Genomic DNA, 13846 nt, shown 5'->3' with positions numbered 1-13846 from the left:
GGATATGAATTCATATTATATCTGAGAATCCTTGCAAGTTGTGTGGCTAGTGTTGTGATATGGTCATGCACTTCTACCAATTTCTCTTCTCCAAGGAAAGAGCACAAGTAACATGTGAGCCTAACATAGTTGGCTCGCAAATTCGCGAATGTATCGCATACAAATTGTTGCAAGCAATAATACAAACAAAACATGAAAAGATAAGCATGACAAAAATACAATCACCACATCTGTTTTTGCTGTAATTCGTGTTCAGTGTGATAAATGTCACATTGATGTGGCTCAAGATGTGATTGTTGTGTGCATGGTGCATTGATCAATATATAGCTGTCTGGTTTTATGCTCTCCAGCTACGTTAGTATTTTTACAGCATGGAAAATGTACTATCAAAGTGAAAGTTGTGTGTCTGATCAGTCCCAAATGAGCTGCACATGGAGAAAACATGAGACAGAAAAACACAAGTGATCATTTCAAACTCACCTTTTGCTGGAAGAATATGGATGCTGCAAGTAGGGAGAAAAGAACCAAGAAAGAAAGGGGACTTCATGTACTCCCAAAATGGTAGAGCAAATCATCCAAGTTAGGTATATCCCTCTTGTTGTGTATCTGCATTTCTTCCCTAGTGATACTAGACACATCTTGTTTTAAGCATATCTTATCAGCAAGAACCAAACAATCCATGCATAATGGAATTATTTCTTGTTAGAATACATCCATGAAGGATTCAGTTATTGGCTAGTGGAAAAAGCACATGATTTTGTTTTGACCGTCAGTTTGCCATTTTGACAAGGACATTTTACTTGAAATATTGTCTGCAGAACCCGCCTTTTCCCCGACTTAAGTACCTATCATCAAGATTTTTTCTGCATTGCATTCTTTTCAAACTTTATAAAAAACACATCAATTGCAATGACCTTTTACATGCCACTTTGGTATAAAGATGTGTTCACTCATCAATCACTACTGCATATTACTATAATCTCCTCTATACTTCCATGCAGATTGCTTCTCATACCTATCTCAAACTCACTACTTTGCAGAGAAGCATAGAGCTTTTTTTTCCCCCAAAATTATTCCATCATTTTAACTTGCTGTCAGGTTCAGTATGAGTCCGAACTCTGAACTCTGAAGAAAGTATCATCTTCAGATTCTTCAGTATGAGTCTGAACTCTGAACTCTGAAGAAAGTATCATCTTCAGATTCTTCAGTATGAGTCCGAACTCTGAAGAAGGTATCATCTCCCAAACAATCTCAAGCTCAAGCTCAAGCTCATGCCACTACCAGTGCATTGCCACGCTCAGTGGCAACTCCTCCTACGTCTCCGGCCTCGCCGTCGACGGCGACTCGCTCTACGTCGCCTCGTCGGACGGCCACATCAGGCTGTGGCCGCTGGACATGGCCATGGCCATGGTGCGAGAGGAGTCGACGTCGTCGTCGTCGCAGGGCGAGGTGTCCAGATCCACCGTCGCCGTCACCGGTAGCCCGGTGAAGTGCCTCGCCGCCACCGGCGATGGGCTTGTCAGCTCGCACCAGGACGGCACGATAAGGGTGTGGCGGCACGCCGGCGGCCGCCGCCGCCTCGCGCTGCGCGCCGTGCTGCCGACGGCGGCGGACTGCCTCCGCGCGCTCCTGCTCCCGGGCGGCGGCTACGTCGAGGTGCGGCGGCACAAGAGGCGGGCGTGGGTGCACCACGTCGACGCGGTCACCGCGCTCGCGCTGTCCCCGGACGGCGAGAGCATGTACTCCGTGTCGTGGGACCGGAGCCTCAAGGCGTGGCGTCTGCCCGGACTCCGGTGCGCGGAGTCCGTAGCGGCGGCGCACGACGACGCCATCAACGCCGTCGTCGCCGCGCCCGACGGGCACGTGTACACGGCGTCGGCGGACGGGACGGTCAAGGCGTGGAGGCGCCGCACGGGACAGAAGAAGCTCTCGCTGGTCTGCGTCATGGAACGCCACGGCGCCGCGGTGAACGCGCTGGCGCTCGGCGCCGGCGGGCGGGTGCTCTACTCCGGCGCGTGCGACCGGTCCGTCGTCGCGTGGGAGAACTCCGCCGGCGCCGGCGCCGGTGGCGCGGACGTGCGCATGGTGGCTACCGCCACGCTCAGGGGCCACGCGAGGGCGGTGCTGTGCCTCGCCGCCGACGGCGACGTGGTGTGCAGCGGGTCGGCGGACAGGACGGTGAGGGTGTGGAGGCGGGGAGCGGCGGCGGCGTACACCTGCTTGGCCGTGCTCGACGGCCATGGCGGCGCCGTGAAGAGCTTGGCATTGGCGAGGGGAGGAGCAGGATGCGATCGCTGCTGCGCGTGCCACGTGGAGGAGAGCTCGAGCTGCAGCTGCGCTGCTCTCGTTTGCAGTGGCTCGTTGGACTGTGACGTCAAGCTTTGGAGAGTGACGGTTTCCGGTTTGTGATTTATTTTTTACTTTTTATTTTTGGTAAAGAGTCTGTTTGTGAAATTAGGAGTTTTGGTTTTGTAACTGAAGAAAGTTTGGAGGAATTTTGTGGGAATTTAATGAATTCATGTGAAAACCCTGCTTTTCAAAAGCTCTCAACCGTACAAAATAAAAAATGAGTAGTGCTATATGACACAATTATACAACTAATGTATAACTAGAGACATGTAACTGTAGATCAATCAAATGAGAGCATATTCATATGCACTGTAGCCGTTTATAACCGTCGATCAAATTCAGTCGTACGTGAGTTGGACAGTTGGGTCGTATGCATAACAATTTCCATAGAAAATAGTGTAGCTCAAGATTAACATGTTTGGAATGCAGGAATTCTGGAAATGAATTGTTTGAAGCAAAACTCTCTGAGTTCCGCATATGGTATTCTTCTGGGTTTAAGGACAGGTTAATGTTTTAGTTTGAGTCGATCCCCAGTTTGGGAGTTTCTCAAAGTATAGTTTTTGGATGTTTTTTAGCTGCACCATGTTGGATAGTTACCGGCTGCTTGTCTGCTTTTCTGAAGAAGCTACTAAAGGCTCAAAGGTGCACCATGTTGGAAGGTTGCTGGGCCTTATTTTCCACTTGTTTGTATGGCTTTCAAACTTTGTTGAGTTCAAGGGTGCGGGGTACATCTACATAAAAGGTACACTTAAGCAAAGCACATAATGTGCGCTTACAGTGATGTGTATATAATGGCTTCTTACATGTAATTAAATAAATATTTACTTCTTACATGTAATTAAATAAAGGTTAGAGTCGAATCAAACAGACTTATAACTAGACTTATCTAGGAATACCCTTTGGCCGAAATTGAAGTGGCCTTGGATCAGTAGCTAGGGAATTGGACTAAAAAGTTTAAGATTTCTTGAGGCCTTCCACAGGGTGGTAGGGACTAAGTGCGATCAGATCATAGGATACGAAAGATACACCATTGTGATCACTCATCAAGTGAGGTATGCAAAGGAGGACGACTACTGCACGGGCTCCCGTCTAGACGGGATAAATTAATGAGGATAATTGTTTGACCAATCAACCACTCCTTCCGATCGATTAGCTTCACGTAATAGTCACATGAGGGTACATGCGTTAATGCACATTTCCTCCCATCACCACGCAAGGGTTCACACGTCAGCGCACGTCTCCTAGCTAGAGACACAACACGCTCACATCGTTTGTTTTGATGCTAACGTCAACGCCAATTTGGGTACCAAATACCCGATACACAAGTATCAAGTCTTGTACCTATGGGTATTAGGCCGATTTGAGTACTAGGTACCCAATACCAAGTTTGGTACATATGGGTATCATGTTGATCTTGGTATCAAGTATCCTCAATATTTAGGTATCAGGTCTACTGGTCTATGGTAATAGTCCAAACAATCTAGGTACCAAGAAGTCACCCAGGCGTTAGGTACCTATGGGTATCAGGCCTTCGCGCTAATGAGAGCAACAAGGAGAAGGGAAATGAGACAGGGCAAGCACAGAGATGAGATGGCTACCCTTCTTACAAACTGATCCCCCACATTCCCTCCCATTTTTCTCTTTTTCTTCCTCTTTCCCCTTCATCCAAGAACGATGGTGGGTAGGATGAGAGCGAAGGAGTACGAATGCTGGTGAGTTGTATCGTCCCCAGATCTCTACTTGGATTCGAGCTCCCACCATTAGATTTGAGCTCCCATATGCTTGGGCTTGCCACTGTCATGGCTTGACGAAGAAAAAGATGCGCGGTGATAGACCATATATACCAGCCTCTAGAGCTCATTGTCTACTCCATCTTCCCTATCACCAAGGAAGGTGGAACCTCATCATGATGCTTTGCACCATTCCACCGTAAGAGCAAAACACTTGATCTAGTTGGAGCAAAGAGGACATGGGCTGGAAGGTTGCGATATCCTTCTATTGGCTGGCCTCCGCACAAACACTAGGAGTCTTAATGCTAAATGGCCACAAGCGACCGTGCGCTGCTCACAGAGCTTCACTCAATTGCCATATTGTTGGACTTTGCCATGCTGCAGATATCGCAATGGACCTCAGTGTAAAGGTACTGCACTTCTCATTAACATAGTGTTGAAGTCTACATCAGCCACACTAAAGTCTAATTAAATGTAATCGGGGAGGTGAGGATAGCTAGCAAGAAAGAGAAGAGATAGAAATTGATAATGGGACAAAGTATATATTTTTCTTCTCAACTTAACAAAAAAAATACTTAGTGTACACTAGTAAAAGTACAATACCCCAACCTTTCAATGCTACTAGTCTTTTAACTCCCAATCCTCATCCTATGTCCTAACTAATCCAATGCCTTAGCTAGGTTAACTGTTCTCTAAATTGAATAGCATATTTTTGTTTATCTCTATCTCTACTATTATAAAAATTTAAGATGTTTTTGCCGGTATTTTGGTACGTCATCCGTGTATGAGTTGGTTTGGAAATACATATCCGTATTTGAGTCGGTTTTTAAGATCGTTCACTTTTGGTAATACAGAAGGAATCATATAAGAAGTATGTTTAAAAAACTCACATGCTAATTTGAGATGATCGACTTCTAACTGCAGCTCATGATTTTCTAAAAGTATATATATCCAAGCGAACTCCCACAGTGAATTTCATCTTAACTAAACCATATAATAATAATAAGATTAAAATAGACTTCACCCGTTGCAACGCACGGACATTTTTTCTAGTTATTATAAAAATTGAAGATGTTTTTGCTGGTACTTTGGTACGTCATCCATGTATGAGTTGATTTTTAATTTTATTCGCTTTTGGAAATATATATCCATATTTGAGTCGGTTTTTAAGTTCGTTCGTTTTTTGAAATACAAAAAGGAAGTTTATAATTTTCTAAAAAATATATATATATCCAAGCAAATTCCTACAATGAATTACATCTTAACTAAACCATATAACAATAATAAGATTAAAATAGTCTTCACCGACGCACGTCATTTTTTCTAGTTATATATAGAGTTAAAAACAAATGTAATTGCAAATCAATCAATCATTCTATCAGCTCCTCCTTGAGACGCTCCTATTATCATGTCACTAAGGACACCTGAAAAAAAGGTAGTAAGCATGTTAATAGCATTGCGAGAGTGATGCATAGTTACAACCGAATCATAACATTACTACCGGATCCATGAAGGGAACTCGCGTGTAGGGTTTCCGTTAGTGGTGAGTTGTTTTTAATCCGTGGACCCCACCTTATTGCCATCTCATGTAAATAAAGGACTGGAGGATGTCTTCTCCAAAAATTTTTTTAGAAATAATACGATTTTAATGGAAAATCACAAAAATATAGGTCGGTTAGACGAAATCACATGTTTAGCACCTTATCGAACAACCGCGGTTCGAGATTCGACAGGGTACCTATCGAACAACGACAGGTGATAAATTTTTTTTTTAAAAAAGAGAATAATCACTATAGCGGCATTGTTCATCCTCACATATTGAACAGGAGTGGTTCGATCTTCGATATGCCCTGCCGATCACTGTAGCGGCACTGTTCATGTACTTTTTTATTTTTTTTCCTGGACCAACTACCCTGTCGAATGGTGGATAGGTACCCTATCGAACACGGTTATTCGACAGAGTGCTAAACTTGCGATTTCGTCTAACCGACCTATATTTTTACGATTTTCCATTAAAATCGTATTATTTCTAAAAAAAAAATTCGTCTTCTCCTAACATCGATAAATATACGGCGCCGATATCCTAATATAATTTTATTGGTTTCGTATTACTACCACTTCCCCTTTCGTTCGCAGGATAACAAAAGCGTAGGAATAGGAAAAACATAGGATTTGAAATAGTAGGATTTTCAAATCCTACGGAAAGAGAAAACAGAGGAAAACGTAAGAAATCCCTTTGATAGAGGCATAGAGAAAACAAAGGAATCTGCAGATCACTTCATTTCCAAGAGGTCTGACCTCTTTTTTAGTTTCCTTTGGAATCCACTCATAGGAATGTAATCCTATGGAATTTATACTTGCCTTTTCTATGAATCAAAGAGGCTCGAAGGAAAAAAATCCTTTGCAATCCTATTTCTCAAAAAATTATTAGGCATTCCTCTAAATTAAAGAGGCCCTCCAAAATATACATTGATGCCCTAAGAGCAAGTTTAATAGTATAGCCAACTATACGCTCCAAATCATCTATAGCTAACTTAATAGCCAATTCATACAATAGTTACTTACTGTAGTATTAATATCTGGTCCTACCTGTCATACGCACGTTACATCTAGAAGTCCGTGTGTGGGCGGGGGGAGGGGGGGACTTCACTCTATCACCGAGCGGAGCACACAACCGCGATGCTTTCCCCTGCCCACCTCGCCGTCGTCGCCGCCGCGCTCCTCCTCGCCCTCCGGCCTCCGCTGCCGGCCGTCCCAGTCCCATCGTCACCGCCGGCAAGCCCGCCCCCCACCGAGGCCACCGCCACCGCGAGGTGGCTCGCCGCCCAGAACACGTGGGGCGTCCTCAGGTTGCCCCCGCTCCCTCCCCCCAAATCATTAGCCCTTTTGCTCGTGACCCTGCTGTTTGGTGCCTGCGTTCTTTAGGAGACGACGGGTGGCTTGATCGAATTGGGTGGGGATGCTTAGCGTCGCTGACTACTAATCGCCTGATGCTGCTTAGTTTGAGAAATCGTTGGGCCTCTTCCCTACCTTGTGTGGCACTTCACTGTCATGATTTACCATTGAATAGGTGGTCTGCTAAATTACCATTCCTAGTGTGCCAATTTAATAACAAGAACTCACAATTCCTTCAAAATTCCTCGCAAAAAAAAGGTGAAAAGATTCTTCAAATTGGTGTGAAGTTGAAAAACCTCTAGCTAGGGTTTAACGTTTGCAGTGAGGTATTACATTACTAGGTTAAATATGGCGTACAGATTTTTAAGTAGTATTTGAAAAAGCTATAGTTTTAGCATCAAGGTAAATATGGCTATTTTTTTTGTTGTTTTCCATATTATTTGGAGTATAAGTTTACTGATATGAGTTATGTATTACTTAAGTTAATATTAGAAGGCATAAAACATATGAAAGTTTTTTGGGAAAAAAAAAGTGAAAGTTACATATAATGCATGTATGAAAGATGAGTCTTGACTCTTGAGTAATAGCTTAGGACTTGTTCAGGTGAAAAACAAGGATATTCAAGATTCTAAATAGTCTTTGATTCACAAGAAAACAAATTTGTGAAGTGTTATTATTTTATTTCTCCTCTGTGGTGGATCGTTTGATTTCCAAATTGTTGATTTAGTCAAGGTGGTAAGGACAAGCAAGTGCCATATGCCCAGCATTGAAATATTGATCAGTTTCCAAGTGTGAAGCATATATGCAATGGTTGATACAATCATTCAGAGTTACATTTTTGTACTCTGCTATTTCACTGAAGGAGTGCACTACATCTGCTTCTTTAACCTTTTTTTTATATACATTCTCCTTGCCTGAGTTCAGTAATTTATATCTGCAGAAGGAACATGTTTGCAATTTATATGTTACCTTTTCAGGGTAAGAAAAGCTTCAGAATAAGCTACTGAGAGTATATTGGCTTCAGAAGAAGCCACGGGGGATGAAATTCTTCAGAAGATACTTCAGTTTGCAAACGGATATATGCATTGAACGCTTCGCGGTCACTCCCTTCCCTCTCATTATCCTCACAGGAAATGCCCACTGGTGCTCAGGGGCGATCTCTCTGACGATCATGATGGCAGCACTGACAGAGGTGAATGCCAATTGAGAAGCAGCCACCGCTGGATCTGCTGTTGCAGAATTTGGTCTTGTACCAGCAACAACAATACGCCCTTCTGCAACAAAGTTATAGGGAAGGTGCTCTTGCCTGTGCATTCCTCTAATCTAGCATTTTCATTGCACATTTGACCTGATAAGATACTTTTCTTATAGATGAAGGGGTCAGTACTCCAGTGCTAGGGCACAACGTCGGTGCTCAAGCTTGCACGGTGATGGTTACTGTTACTGGTTGATGGCTATTCTGAGGATGATGTTCAGAAATAAAACTAAATGGAACTACAAAGTCCAATTGCATCCAGTCCATATAGGAGCCGAACAGGTCCAGTTAATGGCATCTAAAGTGAGCAAATTTTTTAGTGCTTCTGCAGTTTGCCAACTGATCTGTCGATTAGTAGAAATATTACTACGTTCTCTTTTACCATCATTATTTTTTATGTAATCAATGGGAAGATATGTCTTTAATAACTATCATCGTGATTGTTTATAACCCTTCTTTTAGATGAGTTTTCTCATAGGAGCCATCACATTAGTTGTTGCATGTTAATTACAATATCATGTGTTATTCTATCACTAACAATTTTAGTTTTTCTTTAAAAAAATATATTCACGTTTTCATGAAAGTATGATTTGATTGGATAAAGCATGGTATCAGTACTCAAGGAGCTGATCATTATTGTAGGAGGATGGGTTGCTCTCTTCATGATTTGTTAAAAAGATATACGCTTCAGATTATTCAGAAAACACATTTAGAGATGTAAAAAATATAAAGGTAGATTGTGTTTTGAACCTCATTCTAGAGTGCCTTTTTGGGATTTGGATTCCCCCTTAGACCCTCGTGCATGTGTGCCTAGCCGCATTCGCGTGGGTCCCGTGCGACCCATGCATTAGACCTGCCCAAAGATGAAGCATCAACCATAGGATCGAGAACGGACGGCTGCTTTGCATTGATTGAACAGATAACTAAAATCAGGCAACTGAAGCCTAGCAAATTAATTTGTACATAAATATCCTTTTCTTTAACCATAATATAGTCCTTTTCTCTGACCATAATATAATCAGTAGGGGTCAACCCTTCCTGTTACATTTAAAAAAATGATGATGATTATAATACTAACAAAACAGGAGGTTCATAGGAAAGGTTCCAAGGTACGAATGCAAGTGACTAAGCTAATACTTTTCTTTCTCCACTAGTACATAGATATTGTCTGAACAGAGAAACAGTTGATAGGATAGCAGGGGACCCTGTATTATATATGGGCTGGAACTTACCTGCAAGAGCTGACTTGACTTCCCCGTGCCTCGCTTGTTCTGTGAGCCAAGCAAGAACCATGGCAGGGAGGCACACTTCACACACAATGGAACACAAATTGCTCAAAGCTGTTGCCACCGGCGATGCAGACCTCTTAGCGCAGGCTCTAGGCATATGGCCAACAGCAACAGCTGAGCAAGGTGACGTTGATCAGAGCTGCTGCCTAAAAGGTGTCACAGCAGAGGGCAGCTCTGTGCTCCATATTGCAGCCAGCCGTGGGCACCTGAAGCTCGTCGTGATGATATGTACTCACGACATCTCGCTCATCAAGTTGAGGAACAATCAGCTGGACACACCTCTGATCTGTGCCGCGAGGGCTGGCCATGTCGATGTGGTCGATTACCTTGTCCGTGCTGCTTCAGCCATGCAAGAACCTGAACGTTCTGTGCTGAGGGCATGGAATTCAGGTGGAGCGACCGCGATGCATGAGGCGGTCAGGAACGGCTACGCACCGGTCTTGCAGAAGCTGATGTCGAGCGATAGCGGACTGGCCACCATGGTCGATGATAAAGGCATGTCCCCGCTGTACTTGGCGGTTGTGTCCAACCGGCCAGATATGGTTGGCATATTGATCGGAAAATCTTCTGACGGTGTGAGGTCGCCAGCAAGCTACGCGGGGCCAGATGGAAAAACCGCGTTGCACGCTGCGGTCAACATCGGTAAAGGTAACTAGAAATCGTCCATGTTCCTTACAATCCATAACTTTTGCCGTTCTCAACTCCATCTCCCTGGTGGAGAAGCTTTTGCGAAAGTTGGGATATGCTTCAGTGGTAGAGTCTAGTATGAGCTCTTAGACAATGCAAATATTATTTACGGACCGTTTATACTGTTAAGACGATAAAGGCTCTAACCATCAACTTAAAAAATACTATTTAATACTATTTATTCCTTTTCTTCACCTTTATGCCATGTTCTCACTTTATAGAGGGTAAGAATCAATGTTGAGCCGTTGTTAATCATAGCAACGATGTTCTATACTCTATTTATCTCTTCCATGTCGGCAAATATTCATAATTTGCAAGGCTAAGAGCGTACTAATAATGGTCATCGTATATGTCCTAAGTAGTGGAGTAGTACAAAATAACTATGTATATATGTTTTTGCATATCTGGAGATACAGAAAATTGATTGTGTTTTTACTTGTCTTAGGCTGCATTCTTTAGCAGGGGTTCACAACTCCCACCCTCGTTTTCCGCGCGCACGCTTTTCAAACTGCTAAACGGTATATTTTTTGCAAAAAGTTTCTATACGAAAGTTGCTTAAAAAAATCATATTAATCCATTTTTGAAATTTTTTTTAACAAATACTTAATTAATCGCGCGCTAATCACTGCTCCGTTTTCCGTGCTGGGGAGTGAGGGTTCCCAACCCTAACTCCCGAACACAGCCTTAGTTAGTGAACTGATAACCTATATTACTTCTTTTTCCACTAAAGAAATGAGCGAGTCCCTGAGGCGCTGGGAGCCAACACTTGCCGAAAAGGTTGACATCGATGGAAGAACTGCCCTTCACTATGCTGTATTAACTGGGGAAACTGGATTGGTCGAACTTCTACTGGACAACAGTTCAGCTGCATACATTCCAGATAATGATGGCCTATTTCCTGTGCATGTTGCTGCTATAGCCGGCAAGGCCAGTGTTACCCGTATGTTGATGGAAATGTGTTTAAACTGTGATGAGTTGCTTGACAACAAACAGAGAAATGTTTTACACTGCGCTGTTGAATATGGAAGGTTAATGGTGGTGTGGTACATATGCAGAAACCCAAAGTTCACGAGGTTGTTGAATGCAGGAGATTGTGAAGGAAACACACCGCTCCATCTAGCTGTAAAGCATGGCAATGCAATTATCATCTCCTGTCTTATGATGAATACTAGAGTGAATCTCAGCATTATTAACCATGGGGGATCAACACCTCTAGATGTTGCCTTCAACAAGAGCACTCGTGATTATTCATTATCATGGGTACGTTTCCTATGTCATGCATTCTGCTCTTTCAACATTCTGTATCACCTTAATTTTGTGTTAATTTTTGTTCTCTTCTGAATTCTGTGCAGCTCTCTAGTACCAGCATCACCATGTGCCTACAAGCTTGTAATGCTTATACCAGCAGATTCCTAAATCGAGCTGATAAGAGGTTCTTGGAAGACAAGGAGGAATCAAGCGTTTACACCAATGTGTCCCAAAGTATCTTATGTATCTCCGTACTAATTGCAGCAGGTTCATTTGCTGCTGCTTTCACTCCTCCTGGGGGATACATTGCAGACGGTGAGGATGCTGGCATGCCATTGCTCAAAGAATATGCTGAATTCTCGAGCTACGTGGCTGCAAATAGCATGTCGTTCTATTGCTCCACATTTGCGACATGTCTGCTTGTGCATGACAGTCTAACAAATAGGCGCCGCCGCCGTTATCTTTCTTTGTCTGCTGGACTGGTTTTCCTAGCAGTTGTGGGCATGGTTCTTACATTTCTGGTGGTAACAACTGATCTAACATTGGACTCTGGCAACAGCTGGGACGATCTTATTTTCAGTATTACCGTCGGTGTGTTCGTATTTCTTCTGATGTTTGGTCGGGTGATTTTCGTTTTGTCAATCTTAGCAATCCCGATATGTTGGCGGCTTCCAATGCAGTTGTGGAGGGGCAATCATCTGCATTTCTGGCAGGACATACTGAAAGTAATAGCTGCAGCTATCTTTCTTGTTTATGTATCCCTCGGTTTTCTCATGACCGTGTTCTCTGTCCTTGAAGTTGTTCTCGCATTTTTCTTTGTGGAGATTGAAAATGTCACTCCTAGTAGTATAGAATTTTGCAGCTGGCGCGGGTGTGTGATCCAACATGGTGACCTAATTGCTTTGTACCCCAGTTGAGGTTTTGTGAAAATCTCTTGCTTTTCTCGGCTACTGCTGTTGCTTTTATCAGTCGTGGTTCTGTAATACGCTGCTTTGCTATCGAACTGTAGCTGTAGTCCTTTGTAACAGAATTTGTTTTTCATGCTATAGAAAGCTCTCCTACTAGGCACTACTACAGAGTACCTTATCACTAATAGGTGAAAAGCATCATCAATAATGGTTCCTTTTACCCATTACAGTATTTGTGTCACTGACATGGGATATATCGTCCATAATGGTTCATGACCCGTTACAGATCCATTGATCTCTAACGGTTTTGTTAAAGTTTGTGTCAAATATATATATAAAGTCGGTTACAAATTAGGATTAAAGTTGTATTGTATTCTAATAGAAGTAGAGTAATACTCTTCCTAAACTCTCTTTAAATAGAGAGACACTTGTTATAACCGCATGACGACTGTAGCAGACGAGGGAATGATTGTCCAATAGTGTTGTAAGTCAAACAGTATAATTGCCAGTCAATGGTTGTTGATACCCTTATATGTGTAATTATGTTGAATTGAGGAGGAGTGCCTATAATTAGTGTCTTGGGGATATAGGTTCCAGCTGAACTTTAGTTAAATATCATGGCACGATGTCGCCACCACGTTTGGATCTTAGTGTATTTTTGTGTTTGATTGCCAATGTCTATTTCGGTGTTAGTTTTATAACAGGTTCACAATTATAAACTATTATAGATGTGAAATATTGGGGGGAAATATTCCGTTTACAAGTTATAAACCGATAGGTTATAGATGTGGATTATTGAGACATAAAAGAAAGAAATGGCACACTGGCGGATGTCAACAGCTCGCCACCGTGCTTGTCACAACCTCACAGAAATCACAAAAGGAAATGCATAATAGAACTTATACATTCTGGCAAACATATTCAGAATCATCAAAAAGAATTGAATGATGTTCCGTGAAGGAAGAATCAAAATATTACAATGATCAACTCAAAGGAAAACAAGAATGATATGAAGGTGCCAAGAAAGCTACTAACAAGTTTCGGGGGAAAAAAAGCAGTGTCCTCCCTTCTTGATGCAGAAGACGTTCACCTGCAACAAACAGATCGTCCTCATCTCATCAGCGGCAACAATCAATTGATCATGCACAACGAAAAAAAAAACATTTTACACCCTCGATCAAAGCAAGTACGATGTGTGTGTACAAAGGTGTGTATTCGCTTATTTCTTACATCTAATTAAATGAAGATTTAGCTTGGTTAGGGTCTGCTTGAATGGACTAGGGTGTGTTTAGTTCACGTCAAAATTAGAAGTTTGTTTGAAATTAGAACGATGTAACGGAAAAGTTGGAAGTTTGTGTGTGTAGGAAAGTTTTGATGTGATGAAAAAGTTGGAAGTTTGAAGAAAAAGTTTGGAACTAAACAAGGACTAGCTTATATATGGTTATACCTAGACTTGAGGCCCTGTTTAGATCCCACCCCAAAATT

General features: G+C 42.6%; 2 protein-coding genes across 2 annotated transcripts; both read left to right on the top strand.

The window, feature by feature from the left end:
• The first annotated feature begins 1082 nt into the window (after positions 1–1082).
• LOC127777491 (protein JINGUBANG-like) lies at positions 1083–2527 on the top strand. Its single transcript, XM_052304093.1, has one exon. It carries the CDS (start codon positions 1210–1212, stop codon positions 2407–2409), a length of 1200 nt encoding a protein of 399 aa, XP_052160053.1. The 5' UTR covers positions 1083–1209; the 3' UTR covers positions 2410–2527.
• A 6953-nt stretch (positions 2528–9480) lies between these two features.
• Positions 9481–12512, top strand: LOC127777166 (protein ACCELERATED CELL DEATH 6-like). Its single transcript, XM_052303706.1, has 3 exons — positions 9481–10166; positions 10936–11465; positions 11558–12512. The coding sequence occupies exons 1-3, from the start codon at positions 9521–9523 to the stop codon at positions 12368–12370; spliced, it is 1989 nt and encodes a 662-aa protein (XP_052159666.1). The 5' UTR covers positions 9481–9520; the 3' UTR covers positions 12371–12512.
• The last annotated feature ends 1334 nt before the right edge of the window (positions 12513–13846 follow it).

Source organism: Oryza glaberrima, chromosome 6, assembly GCF_000147395.1.
Source record: "Oryza glaberrima chromosome 6, OglaRS2, whole genome shotgun sequence".
In the NCBI taxonomy this organism is placed as follows: Eukaryota; Viridiplantae; Streptophyta; class Magnoliopsida; order Poales; family Poaceae; genus Oryza; species Oryza glaberrima.
Note: the sequence above shows the minus strand (reverse complement) of the source record. Positions and strands in the feature narration are given on the sequence as shown.